General features: G+C 43.3%; 1 protein-coding gene across 1 annotated transcript in view; it reads left to right on the forward strand.

Moving 5' to 3' along the window:
- Nucleotides 1-19,312, forward strand: part of DCDC2 (doublecortin domain containing 2) — a 163,268-nt gene that overhangs the window by 123,050 nt on the left and 20,906 nt on the right. The window contains exon 9 of the mRNA XM_053904848.1: nt 13,472-13,572. Within this exon, the coding sequence (XP_053760823.1) occupies nt 13,472-13,572 (101 nt within the window). The remainder of the gene's footprint in view (nt 1-13,471; nt 13,573-19,312) is intronic.

Genomic DNA, 19,312 nt, shown 5'->3' on the forward strand with positions numbered 1-19,312 from the left:
TTCAAGCCCCGCATCGGGCTCTGTGCTGACAGCTCAGAGCCTGGAGCCTGCTTCAGATTCTGTGTCATCCTCTCTCTCTGCCCCTTCCCCACTTACACTCTGTCTCTCTCTCTCAAAAATGAATAAACATTTACAAAAAGATACCATTCTGCAAGCCCAAGGATCCGGAATTATTCCATTCGGAATGAAACTGATAGCTGATGAACTTCAGTCACAGGGAAAAATGCTAGAGGAGAGTGTTTTCTATTTTTGGAAAAGTGCAGCATCAATATATTAAAAAAATGTCTTTTAATGTTTATTTTGAGAGAGAGAGAGAGTGTAAGTGGGGGAGAGACAGAGAGAGAGGGAGACACAGAATCCGAAGCAGGCTCCAGGCTCTGAGCTGTCAGCACAGAGCCCGTCGCAGGCTCTAACTCGTGAGCTGTGAGATCATGACCTGAGCCAAAGTCGGATGCTTAACCGACTGAGCCACCCAGGTGCCCCATAGATTTTTATTACAATACACACTAAGTCTCTAAGTCTCAATACCAAATGAAAGATTATAGAATCTGGCAGATACTCATTCAATATCTGTTATTGGAACAGCATTAAGTCTAAGTGAGCAAAATGCAGACTGATTTGTTTTGATCTGTTTTCTTTCGTGGTCGTTTTGTAAGAAATAGTACTATTTTGTACCTAATCTGTATATTTCCCATCATTAATTGAAGCTATCAAGATCACTTTTCCCATTGATGGTGTGATATTTTATGTTTCCTTGGTTCTCTCAAATTTTGTACCAAGTGAATATATAGTCACTTTATATCTGAATGTCTATATCACTTGCTGATATGTGGGCATATTTGTGGTTATATAGTCATCTTACGATAGAATCCAGTAGACTCCCGTAAGTGCATTTATCTCAGACTATTTTAAATAAAATTTGGAACATGATAGATACTGCAGAGAAAGACATCTCACACAAAAATTTGTTTTTGTCTACTATTTATTGACGGCAGCTCCTTGAATTATAGAGTTTACACATAAAGATAAGCTGAATTGAATATATTGTAACTTACCACTGCATGTTAAGGTGGAAGGGTAACCATCAGTCAAAGCTAAGTTACGTCTTTAGCAGGGCATCAATTCTGATCAAAATTTATCATCCTCTCCAGGAATTACTGTGGAGCGGATATAAAACACCTGAAATGCTAAGTGTTTAAGCGATCTCACTTCAGTTGTCTAAGGCAAATGGAAGCATGCTGTCTGTAAAATGTTGGAACGGTTAAATTGAAAATGTCCTCACTCAGATTTAGTGAACAGTTCAGGCATACTACCTGCGCCAAGTAGATTAGATGACAAATTATCCGATCCCTTTATTCAGAATGACTGATTTGGGCTTATTTGCACATTGCGCTGTGTATCTCCTTACCCTGAGTGAGGACCACAGCTCACAGAACCTCCAGTGCCCGTCTCAGGATTAGATGACTTTGGAAAGCGGTGATAACTTGCTTCATACAATTACAGTGGTATTGGCATTGTCGAGCGTAGTATTTTAAAGCATATTGTTGCTGGTGGATGAAAGCACATGTTGGAGTCTTAGATTCTCAAAGGAGTAATTTAGTAATAATTGGGATTAGTAACCAACTTTTTAAAATGCACAGTCCAGTTTCGTGTTTGGGCCGGGTATTCAGTCCCTTAAGTCTACACCGTGTTTGTAATTTGGAAACAAATATCTAGAAAAGTTTTTCGGTCTTGTGTCTCAAGTTTCATTGACTGCAGATAGAGTTTGAAAATTTCAAATCCTGGGGCGCCTGGGTGGCTCAGTCTGTTCAGCGTCCGACTTCAACTCAGGTCACGATCTCACGGTCCGTGAGTTCGAGCCCCGCGTCGGGCTCTGGGCTGACCGCTCAGAGCCTGGAGCCTGCTTCAGATTCCGTGTCTCCCTCTCTCTCTGCCTCTCCCCTGCTCATGCTCTGTCTCTCTCTGTCTCAAAAATAAATAAACGTTAAAAAAATAAAAAAAATTAAAAAAAGAAAATTTCAAATCCACGTTTCTCTCTGGTCTTGGGTTTTGGGGATTCCTTGCATGAATTCTTAGTAGTTTTCTGAAGCTAAGGAGTCTTTTATTTCTTTGTCTGAGGTGATTGTTAATGACCATGCTAATTAGGCACGCAAGTTGCAGGTGCCTTGTTTCCTGGGATGGGTTCTGCGTGCAACCTTCTGTCCGTCTGGTCCTGCTGCCTCCTCACCCCAACTCCCTGCAGACAGATTACCATGTAATTCATTCAGGCGGTTTAGCTAAGGTGTGAACTCCAGTAAATGTCTGCATAGCAAGAATGATTGGTATTTTCATGACATACAGTTTCTAGTTACATTTATGTCATCGAGAAGAAGGTGGTCCGCTTTGGTTTAACTTGGGCATGAATGGATGAACTGTTTGAGTTTCTGCAAGAATGCTTGGATTTCATTAGATGTGCTCATGCATGGGGGACATAGGCTTAGCAACAGCTTTATGGTGCTGACATCTGTGACAAATTCATTGGAAGGCGAGAGTCAGAAAAGATGGGATTTGACCTCCGTTCAGCCCTTGCTACCTCCGTGGCCTCTGAGTTCGGTTTTATAGGACCTCTCTGCTTCACAGGGAATCATCTGGGAAGAGCGGTCCACACTCCTGTCTTCACTTCTTCACCGCTTTTTCAAACCACACCCCAGAGTAAGCGGGTCTTCATGCTCTACTGAAGTTCCTCTCACCTCGTTGACCGATCACTGGCATGCCAACGTTGGAGGACACTTTACCGGTCGCTCCTTTGTTGTTGCTTTCATTTTCCCAGGGCTTCTGGACAGCTTGCTCGTTTGTTTGTTTGTTTCTTTCTTTCTTTCCTTCCTTCCTTCTTTCTTTTCTTTTCTTTCCTTTTCTTTTCTTTCTTCTTTCTTCCTTCCATCTTCCTTCCTTCCTTTCTTCTTTCTTTCCTCTTTCTTTCTTTCTTTCTTTCTTTCTTTCTTTCTTTCTTTCTTTCTTTCTTTTTTTCTTTCTTTTCTTTTTTCTTTTCTTTCTTCTTTCTTCCTTCCATCTTCCTTCCTTCCTTTCTTCTTTCTTTCCTCTTTCTTTCTTTCCTCTTCCTTTCTTCTTCCTTCCTTTCTCTCTCTCTCTCTCTGTCTCTCTCTCTCCTCCCTGTCCTTATTTGTTGTCAGTCTTTGCGCATTCCTCCTCTTACCATCCCTTAAATGCTGTCTCCTTGAACTTTAGCCCCCAATCATCTTCTCTTCTCATTGCAGGTTATTGTCCAGACCCATGGCTTTACATTTTAATTTTTTTTTAATGTTTATTTATTCTTGAGAGAGAGGGAGAGACAGACAGAACATGAACAGGGGAGGGGCAGAGCGGGAGAGGGACACAGAATCCGACACAGGCTCCAGGCTCTGAGCTGTCGGCACAGAGCCCGATGCGGGGCTTGAACTCCCGAGCCGTGAGATCATGACCTGAGCTGAAGTCAGACGCTCAACCGACTGAGCCACCCGGTGCCCCTAGACCCATGACTTTATTTACCAACTGCATTCTGACCGTTCCCAGATCAGTATCCTCCTCCTAGAGCTTTATCCTAGTTAACACGTTTGTATTTCCAGCCACTTACCTTGATGTGTCTGTGGAGATGCTTACCAGGAGACTCCAGCCAGTACATCCAATTCAGAACTCCTCGCCTCCCTTCTCACCACCCACCCCCGCCCCCCTTATCCTCTGGCTCTCATCCTGGTAAATAGCGCTACTAATCGCTTATGCATCCAGGCTGTAAACCTGAGTCCCCTGTGGCTCTTTCACCTCATCCCTTTCCCTCCAGGCAGTCACGGAGCCCTGCCAGGACAGCCTTGCTTCCCTTGTGTCCACTCTGCCCATCCCTCTGGTGCTGCCTTCACGCAGGACCTACAGGACTGTGCAGACCACAGTCCCCAGAGCAGTGCCTTTCCTGCCACCACAACAGGTGCTGCGGGTTCTGTGCTCTGGACCTGGGGACCTGTCATTCCCTGCCCTATGCTCCCATCCCATTGTGGGAACTCTGCAGGCTACCAGCCTGTGGTAGCTTCCGACCCACATTCCAGCCTTTCCTTCCTACATCTCAGCCAGTCTGCTCACTCTGACCTGATGCCTCCTGCTCGGCAGTGAACTGCGAGAGCACCTTGAGTGGTACCTTCCCTATCTCCTCCCTCCACACACACCCTGCCCGGGGTTCCCCAACCCCATCCATCGAGGCAGCCCTCTTTCAGGACAGTGCCCCGCCCCCAGTCCCCCAGAGGGTCTTCATCATCTTTAAGATCAAGTTCAGAGTCTGTTCTATGAGACAAAGTTTTCTTTTTCTTTTTTAATTTATTTTTTGTTTAAAAACATTTCTTTTAATGTTTATTTTTGAGAGAGTACTCTCTCAGTCTCTCCCTCTCCTTCTGTCCCTTCCCTGTTCCTGCATGCTGTCTCTCCAAGATAAAAAAAAAAAATAAATAAATAAATCACTTATTAAAAAAGTCATGAATTCTATATATTGTAAGTGCATGCTTCATTGTCACTCTGAATATTAATTTTTTTATTTTTATTTAAAAAATTTTTAACATTTATTATTGAGAGACAGAGACGGAGCATGAGCAGGGGAGGGGCAGAGAGAGGGGGAGACACAGAATCCAAAGTAGGCTCCAGGCTCCCAGCTGTCAGCACAGAGCCCGACACGGGGCTGAAACTCATAAACCGTGAGATCATTACCTGAGCCGAAGTCAGACACCTAACCGACTGAGCCACCCAGGTGCCCCTGAATATTACTAATTTTGATAAAAATCTGAAACATATGTATCTAAAAAAGATTAATGCAGAAATGTAGGGATAAGAACAAAATTGCCTGTGATCTGGGGTGGTCAACGATAATAATCCTACTTTTAAGTTGTGCTTACACTTGGAAAATTGTGTTGCACCCATTTAAAGCCAAGGTAAAATAACCATGGCGGTTAAGATCAACTCTATGCAAAGAGTTACAGTTGCTTAATAGATGCAAACAGATTTAAACATCAGTTACAGAGCAGATGATAGTTAATACCCTGGAGAGGAAGTCAGGGAATGGAAAGAAGTCAAATATTTCACCGCGATTGAGAAAAGTCAGCCTCCGTAAGTGTATGGATATGGTCATTGTCACGTACTATTCTGAATTGCCAAAGAAGATGAACTCTTGTGATATTCTGGTTTCTGTAAAGAGTTTCCAGGTGAGTTTGTGGGACATGATGAAACATAGGGAGAAGGTCAGCGATTAAAAAACATTTGGGTTACATGGCGGTACCATCTCAGACGTGCTCAGAACATTAGCTGCCGTTTGATCTGATTCTTCCCGATGATAATATGCTTTAATCTGGGGAAGTGGTGGGAGGACATGGGCTACGTCCCACCGAGGGTCGGGGGCGGGTTGGCCAACGTCCTCTCACGAGGACACGCCGTTGCACGTGGGCCCATTCTTCCTCTCTGCCTCGCTGCTTCCTGAACGTAGGGAGACTGCTTCACACTGGGCCAGCTTTCCGGAAGCACTTTCTTTAAATTTCAGTAAGATATGATGACAAAAATCTATCTCCACGAAGAGTTACGTGTTAGAAATTCAATACATTTCACGTGTGCGTGGGGATCCCATTAACGTTAGCTAATGAAGATAACTTCTGTGTCTCCTTGCCAATTTTGATCTTAATTCTGCCTCTGGTAACTGATGTGACAACATAGAAAGAGTGCGTGATTTTTCTTGTAAGTAAGCCTAGATATTTTTTTCTTCTTAGAGTGTTGTCCTATACACTGAAAGTTACAGACTCCTTGTTTCCCACATTTTTTTTTTCTCTACTGGGTTTAATGAGCTACATTTTAAAATCAATGTCTTGTTTCTAATTGAGCATTTCTGTATGAGTCAGTCTCAGTAGTAAATCATAGTAAAATGTTTATAGTCACATTAAACTTTTCTTGCTTACATGTAGAACTTCCACTTAGTAGATATCTAATATTTCCATAAAGTACTCAGAACCAGGCATCACTCCATTATTTTTCTTCTTTGCCCCGATAAGTTTCCATTGATTTCAAACACGGAGCACATCAAAATATGGCTTATCATGCTATTTAAAAATAATTTTTAGTAATTCTGGTGAGGAGGTACGCCTTAAACAAGATGGTTGGGCTTAAACACTAATTCTCATCAGTTACTTGCGTGTGTCATTCATCACTTGGTAACTTCTCTTACTCAAGAACGTTAGAGTATTGTGACACTACTCAACTGAAATATCGACACCCTGAAACCGGGAAACCTCTTCATTTCTCCTGTTCTAGTTGTGGAAACTAAACAAACATGAGTGTCTATTTTCCCTTTCTGCAGGGAAACGGATTCCTATTTATTATGAACTCCACAGTGGTGCCGTTTCATTCTTTAGGCAATAAAATTCATAAGGGACAAGTGAAAAATAATTGAGGAGCGTTTTTATTTTTTACCAGCGTCTTTGCTGTTGCTTTACGGTGTAATATACACTAAAAATGTCTCTTTGCGATTCAAACAGGAGAGATTAGAGCTGAATGTGGGTGTGTGTGCATCAGAGCGTTGGATTTGATCCTTAATGTAGTAATTGAATGGGAGCAGTATTGTGTATCAAATTTATCCCTGCTCTTTAGTTTGTTAGCGAATGGTTTTTATTACAGATGTTTTCGGGTAGGGGAAGACATTAAAAAAATTGAATCCCTTTTCTTCTGGCAGATGGGTGGGTGTCTGGGGGGTGGTGCTGGTTTTTGCACCTTGTAGAGGAGTGAGAAAGAGAGGTGATAGCAGGAGAACAAAAAGCAGTGGGTTTACAGGGGCTTTTCTGAACACCCCATCCAGCAGGCGCCTGCAGGAGTCGGAAAGGGGATTTGCCATGGCTACTGCCCTGATATTCTCTCTAGACCATGACTTTTACTTATTTATTTACTTATTTTATTTTTATTTTTTAATGTTTTTTATTTTATTTTTGAGAGAGAAAGAGCATGAGCAGGGGAGGGGCAGAGAGAGAGAGGGAGGGAGAGAGAGAGAGAGAGAGAGAGAGAGAGAGAGAGAGAGAGAGATGGGGACAGAGGATCTGAAGCAGGCTGTGCTGACAGCAGTGAGCCCAGTGTGAGGTTTGAACTCACGAACTGAGAGATCATGACCTGAGCTGAAGTGGGGTGCTTAACTGACTGAGCCATCCAGGCTCCCCTAGACCATGACTTTTAGACACATGGTGTATTAGTTTCCTATTGGTGCTGTAACAACTCACCACAAACTGGGCACTTTACGACAACATACAGATTCTTGATATTACAGTCCTGGAGGTCAGAATTCCAAAATGGTCCTCATTGGCCTATAATCAGAGCCCTGGCAGGGCTTTGTTCCTTCTGGAGTCTCTAAGGGGGAAAATTTTTACCCTTGCCTTTTTCAGTTTTCGAAGGTCGTCCATAGTTCACTGGTTTATGTCCCCCTCCATCTCCAAAGCCAGCCATGACCTGGCGAGCCTTTCTCACACGCTGTCACCATGACCCCCATCCTCTTGCCCCTCTCTCTCATTTATGAGGACCTTTGTGATTACACTGGGTCCACGAGAATAATACGGGACAGTCTCCCCATCTCGCGGCCAGCTGATTAGCAACAATAATTCTATCTTGAGCCTTAATTCACCTCTGCCATGCAATGTAGCGCAATGACAGTAACAGGGGATTAGGACATGGGTGTCTTTGGGGGGCTGTTACTTTGCCCACCACAATAGCATACATAGTTGATCCCTGTGTTAGCCACACTCCAGCCTTCTTTCTCTTCAACCTTCGTTATCCCCCTCCTCATCCAGATGCTGTACTGCCACCTGTTGGCCAGATGGGGGTATAAACCATGTAAGGGCATGAAGAATTAATCCGCTGGCTCCTGGCTTCTAAATGGCATGCTCCTGGGGTGCTTGGCTAGCTCAGTTGGTGGAGCATGCAAGTCTTGATCTTGGGGTGGTGAGTTTGAACCCCACACTGGGGGTAGAGATTACTTAAAAACAAAGTCTTTAAAAATAGTGAATGAGTGGATGCTCCTTACATTTTATTTCAGTGCAGCAAATATCTTCATTCTCTCAACAAATACCATTTGAACGACTGTGTGCAGAACTCTGTTACATGCTGGGGATACAGCATTAAACGACGGGGGCATGGTACCCGCTCTCTTGGAGCTTATGGTTTGGTGGAGACTGGCAAACACTAAAACAGGAAAATAAACCTGAGAAAATGTCAGCTAGTAGTAGGTGCTAGTCAGAGAATTAAAATACAACAATATTGGGGCGCCTGGGTGGCTCAGTCTATTAAACATCCGACTTCGGCTCAGGTCGTGATCTCGCGGTTTGTGAGTTTGAGCCCCGCGTCAGGGCTCTGTGCTAACGGCTCAGAGCCTGGAGCCTGCTTCCGATTCTGTGTCTCTCCATCTCTCGGCCCCTCCCCTGCTCATGCTCTGTGTCTCTCTGTTTCTCAGTAATAAATAAACGTTAAAAAATAAAAAAAAAAAAACAATACGAATGACTGGGTGGCTACTGTAATAGGAAGGAGGAGGGTTTCCTGAGATCTGTGTGATAAGGAGCAGCCAGTGTTGTGAAAAAAGGGGAAAGAATATTTCAGGGAGAAGGCATAAGAAGTACAAAGGTGGGAATGAACTTTCTGTTGGAGAAGCAGAATGTAGCTGGAGTTTAATGGGCAAAGGGAATGTGATAGGAAGCGTGTGCCAAGAAGGAGGTAAGTACCAGATCACACCCTTGTGAGCCATGGTAAAGACCTTGGGTTCTATGCATGATGGAACGATGTGAGAGTTTCTAAATACTTTTTATCATCTGTTGAGTGCAGTTGGCTATTTTGTGGGGGATGAATTACAGGATAGCAAGAGTTGAAGAAGAGAGATGTTGATGTGTAAGCTTTGCAATTGCCCATCCTGCAGATAATGATGATTAGTCCAAGTTGATAATGGAAATAGGGATAATATTCACAGATTTGGGATATATTTAAAAGGAAATTGAATTGACAAGACAACAATGGAATGGATACATGGAATGAGAGCAAGAAGGAAGTCAGGATAATTCCAAGATTTGGGGATTGAGTGGTACTGCCATTTCCCGGAGTGGGGAATAGAGTTGATGGGCAGTTGGCCGGCAGAGGAACAGAATTCTCTTTTGATGATGTTAAGATGCCCATTTGATATCAAAGGTGAGATGTCAAGTTAGGTAATTGGAGATACAAGTTTGGGGATCTCTGAAGAAGCTGGTACAGATCAGAGAGTCATTGGCCTATGGCTGGTGTTCAAACCATGATCTTGGTGAGCTTGTCTAAGGAGAGTGTGTGAGTAGAGAATAGTGGTCCACCACTTAGAGGGTGGACAGAGAAGGCTGAGTTGGCCAAGGAGACTGAGAAGCAGCAGCCAGCAGCGCTGCTGAAACACAGAAAGCGAAATGGAGAAATGGAGAGAGAGAGCGCCAGACTCCTAGACTCCCAACAGTCAGCCGCAGAGGGACAAGGCTGAAAGGCATCACCTGGATGTTGAGGGCACAGGCGTGAGACGTGAGCTAACACCGTGGGCTCTGCAGGCGGGCTGTGATGGCAGTCCCTGCACGGGATGAAGAGGACGTGTGGTAAGGCAGAGTTGGAGATCTCAGTGGAGTTGAGAAGCCAGAGTATTGAGGCCTGGGTGTGGAACGGTTCATCACCTGAGTATTGAAAGCACTCAGGTGATAGATACAGGATGGAGAAGACCGGATTGGGGAGGTTGCCTCTAAAATCAGACATTCAGTGGAGAGACTGGGGATTTATATGAGTTAATCACATAAGTCAAAATTGTATCAAAACCAGGATGTTCACATGCTCAGGGGACATTTTGGAAGAGAAAATTCAATACTTGGCCACGGTGCAGGGGGCAGGGTTAAAGGGGCATAGAGCTAGAGGGGACTCAACATGGGAGAGAGAGATCAAACCAGGAACTTGTCTTTTGACTTAAATTTCAATAAGCATTTCCCGAGGACTTAGTGGGCAGGGCACTGTGCTTATTCCCGGCAAACAAGGACCCATAAGGCAGGAAAGGAGCTACAAGGCATGTACCTGGAAAGATAAATAGCCCATGACTCTGTGACCTTTCCACAAGATGCTAAGCCTGTAAAGAGCAACCCTTTCAGGTGTCCCAGGGTGACTTTTGTGTGTTGGACCCTGATACATATTTACCCATCGATCAGATGAATGCAATGCACCCTATTCGTTTAAAAACAACTTTTCGTCATTCAGTATTGTCCCTTAATTGCAGTGTGGTATACCACGTGCAGCAACTTCCTGTGTTAAGATAACATTTAGTGATACGGGAAATGCTCAGGATGTGATTTTAAAGTAAAAAACAGCCTTAGAAAATTATATGTACAGTAAGATTCCACTTTCATGAATGAGTGTGTGCGCACGTGCATCTGTGTGTGTGTGTGTGTGTGTGTGTGTGTGTGTGTGTAAGGAGAAGGAGGGAGAGAGAAAGGGAGGGAAAATCTGCTGTCAAATTATTAGAGGTGATTGTCTCTGCATCATGAGGTTAGAAGGATGTTTATTTTCTTCATTTTCCACGTTTTCAAAAATGCAAACATATTATATAAACAGTTCATAATCAGCTCATGCTGTGTGAAAATGTTTTTTTCTCTAGAAATTCCTATTTCTCTATTTTTAATTGTATATAACATGTATAGTAAACGTTGAAATTCTAGTAGGCTGTCTCCTATCACAGAGTAATTTTCTAGCTGTTGTTCCTTTTCTTTCCTTTTGTTGCCACTGTTCCTGTGACTTCCCTTCTGACCTTCCCTTCTTGCTCTGCTGCAGGAGACAGACATCAGTTCACTGATGAGCAAGGCCCTCCGCCCATGCCACAGACGCACACTTTTCTCTTTCTGTTCTCTGTGTCGTCACACAGGACAGTGAGTGTTCTTGATTTGTCTCTTTGCCTTTTCTACCCTGTTGGCTGCCATTTTCCATTCCAGCGCCCTTTCAATTTTATTTTATTTGTTACCATTGGTTTCATTTTTCTTTTCCGGTGAAATGTTTATTCTGAAACACATCGGTAAGTCATTTGTAGTTCTGGTTGCATACAGTTAAGCATTTCGTTGAATGTGAGTATTTAAGAATATATTCCGTTTGTATCTGTAGGTTGCTCTTGGGAGTGTCTTTGAAAGCAAGTGCAACACATGAATGCTAAAATGTCACCCAAAAAGTCAGGTACTTAGGTCATCGCCATAGTGTAGCGTCCTTCTCTGCAGGTTTGACTCCAGGGACATTTCGGGGCTGAGTGTGATTGTTGTCTTCTAAAGTAATCCAGAAGGTAGCAGTGAATGTCACACATGCCTGGTTTTCCTTTTAAAACCATACTGGAGATAACATTTGATAAATTGTGCGGCCTGTGTTTCGAAATCTGCCTGTGAACATCCACAAGGTTACGAACTCCACATGTGAATAAGGCAGTATTTATTTCTGTTGTTTCCACCATTGTTGCCTTGAGTTCCAAGGTTCAAGTTCCGAGTCCTTGAGAGACCAATAGCTTACCCAGTCTCTGTTGCCTCCACTTTTGTGGACTGGACTACTCCTTTCCACTTTTCCTCCTTTATGACAGAATAACTGTAAGTTATTTTCCTAGCCCCTTGCGGTGGCTTTCCCTGCACTTTTGTTGGGTCAAGGATGGCTTTGTTCAGTGCACGACCAGAACTCTGTGCATTTATTCCTACATCTGTGAGGACGTCATCGCATTCTCTGTTTCTCTTTCTATATTCTTTCTTCTGAGGTGGCTGGGATTTTGGCTGAGATTTCATTGTGGATCCGTGTTGTCGGTTGCAAGACAGGACAGAGTCAGGACATAATCCTTAGATATGCCGTATGGTACATGTCTTTGGGGGAGGATTAGTACTAGTGGTAATGACAGTGCCGACATCATCATTGGTAATGGTTTTGTAAGGATTCCTATATACGTGTATATTTTTAATGTTCACGTACCTATAGATGATTTAAGTGAGAAAACCCATGAATGAAAAATTACTCTGGATGGCGTAAGCATACAAGAGCCGATGGAAGAAGGGATCAGTGGGTGGAAAGACTTTGTTGAGTGATAGGAAGGACCAGCCTGGGAGTGAATGATTGCTGTAGATAATCCTCAAAATGAGTTAATCCATGCGAATTAATCTTAGGCATATAATCAGCTTTGAGGGCAGCTGTCTCCTTTTTAAAAAGGAGAGTAGAGCAGCCAATATCTAGTCAAGGTACAAAAAAAAGTAATTAAAAAGGAAAATGGTTTCTCTAGGAGAAACCAGAAGGGCTAAGTGCCCGCAGCCCTTGGATACACCCCCTCTTACACCGCTTTGTCAGGGAGCCCTACTGGGGGCGTGTGTGCATGTCTGTACAGACGCGCATTGGTCTGCAGGCAACTTGAGAGGACAGTCCACACCTCATTTATACCTTAGGTGGCCACATCGACTGGCACGGTGCCTTTTACATCACTGAGCCTCCACGAATGTAAGAATCTGTTTTACATTTAATCAAGAGTGACTTTATAACTTGAACACTATGGAGTGTTTTCATGTGACACGTGTCCGGTCACTGTGCTCTGGGAAGCAAGCTTCTATGGGGGAAATAGAGGGGGTTTCAAGACAAAAGGTGAAACCGTACTTGGTACAGTGCAGGGGGTAATCTAGTCCTATAATAGATTAGCAGAGAAGGAGGTGAGTTCTCCATTCCTGGAGATCCTTAAAAATTGGCCAGAGGAAACCTCTGTGAGAAGGACCGAAGCCTTAAACCTACTCGGGGGGCACGCAGAGAGAATGACAGACGGTTCTGGGATTCTTTGATGATGTGGCCCGGAGGAGACAAGACTGAGGGGAAACAGGAAAACGACTTCAGATACGGAAAACAGCTATCGCTGCTTTCAGTGGGGAAAACAGGTCACGGCAGCTTAACCTAAAGTCTTAGAGATTTAGGTTCCATTTTACACCTAAGGATTTTAAGACCTAGGTTGTGAAAATCCTGCGGAAATCTGCAAAATAAAAGATTGATTTGTGTGAGACCCAGAGTCAGCTCTGTGATTTCTCTTCAGAAAGGAGAGCTTCTAAAACTAGTGTTTTCAGGCACCAAGCATCATCACTGCTTCCTGGATAGGAGCGGCGAGCAGATAATAGGTGCGAGGTCCTCTCTGTCTAAATACATCTGCAGGGTTGTGTTACTAAGTCAGCAGCCAGAGGGTGAGAGAGGGGTCTGGGACGCAGCTCTGCCCTGCTGGGTCCACCTCGTCTTGGCCACTGTCCCTCTTCCCAGTGTGAAATGCAGAAGAATTGGGGGGGAGGGTACAAAGGGAGCCAAAATACCTATTAGAAAACATGATCTTCGTTAGGTATTTGATTGTAATTTCAGCATTCAGCCACACGATGTCACAATTGGATTTTGATTTTCGCTGTGCATTTGTCTCCAATAATAGATGAAGGCGTCTTCAAAGCTGGAGCAGAGAGGTCTGAGACACAGGGGGCAGCAGAAGTCCAAGAAGATGAAGATACTCAAGTCGAGATCCCAGTTGATCAGGTAGTCTCCATGTCTTTTTTTTTTTTAATATGAAATTTATTGTCAAATTGGTTTCCATACAGCACCCAGTGCTCATCCCAAAAGGTGCCCTCCTCAATACCCATCACCCACCCTCCCCTCCTTCCCACCCCCCATCAACCCTCAGTTGGTTCTCAGTTTTTAAGAGTCTCTTATGCTTTGGCTCTCTCCTTCTCTAACCTCTTTTTCTTTTCCCAGGTCTTTAAAAATGCGCCTAAACCAATTGTCACTTCTTTCTTTCCAGTCCCGCGTGACCGGCCTCAGGCTGTTCCCACGCAGGTGCTGGTTAAACCCTCTCAGGTAGTCAGGTGGCCAAACAATGTTAAACACAAGACAACACAACACACCTTCAGGTCTTCCTGGTACTCCTACAAAGAGAACAGCCATTTGGACTGTCTTTTTTTATTTTTTGTTGTTTTGGTAATTCTGGAAAAAGATGTAACTTTAATAAATAACATTGAAGAATAAGGTGCATTGGGGGGTAAGCCAGGGGATGCAAAGAGGGAGAAAGTTTGGTACAGAAAAAAAAATACTGACTTGGGTTTTTATCTAGAAAAAAATTCCTCCATTTAGAAAAGGAGTTTGCCTTTCTTTCTTTCTTTCTTTCTTTCTTTCTTTCTTTCTTTCTTTCTTTCTTTCTTTCTTTCTTCGTTTGTTTTGAATGCTGTGATATTCTCTCCTGTAGGGTCTTTGAAATTGCTGTGGTTGGATTTTGGTTTTCATAGAAGAATTGCCTATACAGATGCAACTCAAGTATTTGCTGTGTCTTCTGTTGATTTTCCTTTTAGGCCAACGGAACACTGTATTTGTAGGGGGGAGGGGAGAGGGAGAGAAAGGGAGAGAGAGAAAGAGAGAGAGAGAGAGACTCTGGGTGTGTGTACATGTGCTTGTAGAAGGGATGAGGGAGTGTTAGTGTTCACTAAATGATGCAAGAAATAAGTCAGGTAGGCTTTTTAATACAATTCAAGCAGATTTCTTACATTTCTATATGGAGGATTGGAATTTAGGTTGGGGAGGGGGAAATCATACCCCTGGCTAAAGGGAACAAGAAGTCACTAGGATTTGCCACTTGTCCTTGGACTATTATGTGATATTTCCTTTTCAGAAAGCAAATTTCACAATCCAGCAAGTTCCATAGATGATCTTCTCAATTGTATTTGTCCTAGCAGTGTGGCAGTGAGATTGCTACTTGATTATTCTACGGGCATTTTCTGTAAGCATCACCTTCCTGATGAAAAGCCTAATGCGTTAAAAATCACACAGATTTCAAAAATCCAATTTATTACCCAGGATTAGCTACAACTAATAATTTTTTGTAAACTCCAGTTAAAGGTATTTTTTTTCCCCTGAGGGAAAATGGAATTTGAAGTCTTCTGTGAAGCTATAATTAAATGTTACATTTTAAGACAAGGAAGAGTAATCATCATGTGTATACAGCACGTAACAGCTGCCACAAACCAGACTCATTTCTATTCCAAAGCCAAAATGTCAAAAATCAAACCAAATCATACCATTATTACCAGAAGAGAACTCTCTTTGTTAATCACTTAACAAGTTTCAAAATCTGTGATAGGTATTTCTTTATTTAAAAAAAAATTTAATGTTTATTTATTTATTTATGAGAGAGAGAGAGAGAGAGAGAGAGAGCGCACACGCGCCAACAGGGGAGGGGCAGAGAGAGAGGGAGACAGAGAATCCCAAGCAGGCTCTGTGCTGATAGCACAGAGCCTGACGTGGGGCTCAAACTCACGAATCATGAGATCATGACCTGAGCCGAAATCAGGAGGCTGACAGGTAGCCCGCTGAGCCACCCGGGCGCCCTGGTATTTCTTTCTTTGTAAGTTTGGTATCTCAAGGAGCCAACAGAGGGAGCTGGTCTCTGAAACTACCTGAACGGCCTTGGATAAGTGTCCACAGAGCTTGATTTCTCATTCGACTGGAGAGGGCTAGCCTATTGAAATAGAAGTGTGCAGAGAGACTGAGTTAAACAGGTTGGTAAAAGGTGGGCACTGTCCACACACTGATGTCGGTTTGAAGGAAATAAAAACCGGGTAACAGAAGGTCAGGCTTACTTTCTTCTTTGACTAGAGCTGGACTTAGCTAGCACATGTGGTTGGCGAGAGATACTTATGGGGTCGGGTCATAGAGTCATTCTCTCCATGGCCCGGAGACCTCTTGCTCCATATCCTAAGCAGCTGTGTTATAAATACTGTGAAGGGCCAAGCGAGGGTGTGGAGAAGTCAGTGTAAAGGTCCGTTACAGTAAGAACAACTCTGAGGTCGCACCCTTGTGGTGTGACCAGGCACTGTACTAGGTGGTTTTGTATTCATACAACTGTGATGACAACCCTGAAACATGGGTCTCATCCCACCTACTTTATATGTAGAAAGAGAATGAGCTCATGTAGATGGGATTGCTTGTCTAGGGTTGTACCGTTATGCAGAGGAGTTGGTATTTGAAAAAAAAAACACAACTTTTTAATGTTTACTTATTTTTGAGAGGTAGAGAGACAGAGCGCGAGCGGGGGGGGGGGGGGGCGGGCAGAGAGAGAGGGAGACACCGAATCCGAAGCAGGCTCCAGGCTCCCAGCTGTCAGCACAGAGCTCGACGTGGGGCTCAAACCCACGAACCGCGAGATTATGACCTGAGCTGAAGTCGGACGCTGAACCGACTGAGCCACCCAGGTGCCCCAGGAGTTGATATTTGAATACAGGTCTGTCCAATTTCAAAGCATCTGAGTAATCTGGGGGAAGAGTATTAAATGCAAAAAAAAAAAAAGTCAATTATTGGCTTAAAGAAAGAAAAAATTCCTTCGTAAGAAAGGAAATGTAGTCATTGTATATACTACTTGGTTCAGCTGTGAGTGACACTAACATACACTCCCTTTTGGGCCATAGCTATTAACTTCTTTGGACTGATTTCCTATCATCTAAGTGGTTCCTATTAAAGCTTTAGTCAGAGGGCCATGAACAAAGGTATGCATGTGTGCACGTGTGTGTGGTGGGGGGGGGGGTGGGTATATAATTATCATCCGTAATCGGCCAAGTAATTTGTCTGTGCCTGAAAAGCAGATCAAGTTCTAGAAGTAAATATTGAGGCCTCTGCTGGAAGCCAATTCTCCATGGGTCTCCTGTTTTTGGGCCTAAATTACAAGCAGAGGCACAGAGTGCCTTTGTTCTGGACTATCTTTTCAGGGGTGTTTGAACAACCTTGAAAGACCTAGTGACTTCCTCTGGAACAGTCATTCTCAGTTGGAGACAGTCTTGCCTCTAAGGGCTGTTTGGCAGTTTCTGGGGACATTTGATTGTGACAGTTGAGGGACTACTGGCATCTGCTGGGAAGTGGCCAGGGCGGCTGCTGAATTATCTTGCAATGCAGCCCTCACAACAAAAACCTGTTCAGTCCAGAATGTTAATAGTAGTGAGATTGAGAACGCCTGCCTTGGGGCAAAGGCCTGGTTTGTTTATTGTCCGGTATAGTAAAGGTAATGTCTTCCCGTGGTGCAAAGGGCAGGCAGGTTTACTATCTATCATAAAAGACATGGTGCCATTGAACTGGATGTTCAAAACTTGCTAAAACAGTAAATTTTATGGGATGTATATTTGAGCCCGATGAAAGTATTCAGAAAAAGATTTGGGTTCCCTAAGCTGAGAGTTCTTTCCCTGGAAGGTGAGCCGCTATGTGTATCACCAGCCCCCCTTCCCATTGCCCTGTGGGGGTGAGGCCTTGGGGAGTGGGTGCAAACAGGGATCCTCTGCTGTTGTGAGCAATAAAGTTCGTTGTCCCTGACCCAGAAGTCTTCTGTCTTGTGCCACGTCCGTGAAACCGACGACAGGCTAATGGGTAAGCTTTTAAAATTTCAGACCTCCTGTCGTCCTTGATAGCCTCTGCTGGACGGTGCATGGTGTTTGTGTGCTTAAGTGTGTGTGTAACTGCGGACTAATTCCATCTAAAAGCATGGCTGAATTCTGTTCCCATGTCCAGGCTCTTGTCATTTTTTAGAGACAGGTTAACAATCCTGCATCTAGTGCTACTTCCAAACCCATGGAAAACTGAAGAATGGCACATTAAAAAAAATGGGGAGGCCGGAATAAATATCTTTTCTCAGGACAGAGTTTAGGTCTAACAGGAATAAAGTTTTCTTTTAAAAATTTATTATTATTATTTTTTGTATGCACACTGCAAATCAGTCTTTTTTTCCTAAGCAGTAGAGCAAGTGCCTGACTAACCAATACCTGTGTTAACACCCTGGCACTGATGACTCATGTGTCCTTTGTACATTGATGCTTTTCCAAGCTAAAGAGGCGTGGAATGAGCCTGCTCCTTTATACTGAAGTCCACTGCCTCTGGTAAGTAAAGGCCGGATGGGAGAACCCACCGTCTCAGGAACACAAGCAAATAAATACGTATAAAATAGGCAACGAGCAGTTATATTTTACATTTTGTTCCATTTGAGAGAAGAGGGCAGAAGATAGGGATAGCAGCTTTGGAGTGGTTTTGGATTCTGCTGTAGCTTTCCTCACCCATTTGCAGTTGATTTTGAATAGTAAAATAATGAGAATTACAACATGTTTTTATGCTAAGTAGTTTCATTAAATATCATTGAACCTCTTTCACTAGAGCAGTGAAACCGTTTCTCGTTTTTTTTTTTTAATTGGAGGTTGTGATACACAGTCTTTATTTATTTATTTAAAACTTACTAAACCCTTAACAGTAAAGTTACACATATAATATTTTTTTGAAGTTTAACAAAGATTATAACAGAAGTAGCAACCATGTGCCTCACCCCTCCCCAGCTGGATTCCTGCTCCACGCAGGTAACCCATTTGAACACACCACTTTGTTCAGAACTCTTTGGTGTCGAACACACTGCTGTATTTCTTTTTTTTTTTTTTTTTTTTAATTTTTTTTTTTTTTTTAACATTTATTTATTTTTGAGACAGAGAGAGACAGAGCATGAACGGGGGAGGGGCAGAGAGAGAGGGAGACACAGAATCGGAAGCAGGCTCCAGGCTCCGAGCCATCAGCCCAGAGCCTGACGCGGGGCTCGAACTCACGGACCGCGAGATCGTGACCTGGCTGAAGTCGGACGCTTAACCGACTGCGCCACCCAGGCGCCCCATACCACACTGCTGTATTTCTAATCCATACATCCTTCCTTCCCTTCCACGGTAACGTCTCTGAAATCTTTGGGCCTTTGGGTCTTATAGGCGATCGTATGTCATAGTTTAATTGGCTTTTTTTTTTTTTTTAATTTTAAGGGCACATAAAATAATGGAGATCCTTTTACTAGGTGCCATCTCAAATTTGGTATAAAGTAAGTTTTGTGATTGTTCTTTTCAAATTTAGGTATGATTAACTTTATCCCTAATGAGTGTGGAAGTCTTAGTCTCATCCCCCACCCCACAATAAGGCCACAGGCATACAGACACACACACGTGACCCTCTTCTTTCTCTGCACGTTAATTTCATGATGATTTTTGGCTGAGTCAGTATTTAATCTGTACATTATCTTTGCTATATTATTTGAGCCACAGAATGGATTCTGGTTCCGTTTCCTTTCTTGTGCGACCCTCTTTTCCTCTTTCCCACTTCAGTTACCTTTTTTTTTTTTTTCCAGTTGTATAGTTTTCTGTGTAGCTATTACCAAGTGATCTCTAAACTGCCAGGGGTTGATTTCCTCTTGGTGTACTCAAAGCATGTGCAATGATGATGAAATTTC

The sequence above is a fragment of the Panthera pardus genome, unplaced genomic scaffold (genome assembly GCF_024362965.1).
Source record: "Panthera pardus isolate Hobbes unplaced genomic scaffold, ASM2436296v1 HiC_scaffold_17, whole genome shotgun sequence".
Classification (NCBI taxonomy): domain Eukaryota; kingdom Metazoa; phylum Chordata; class Mammalia; order Carnivora; family Felidae; genus Panthera; species Panthera pardus.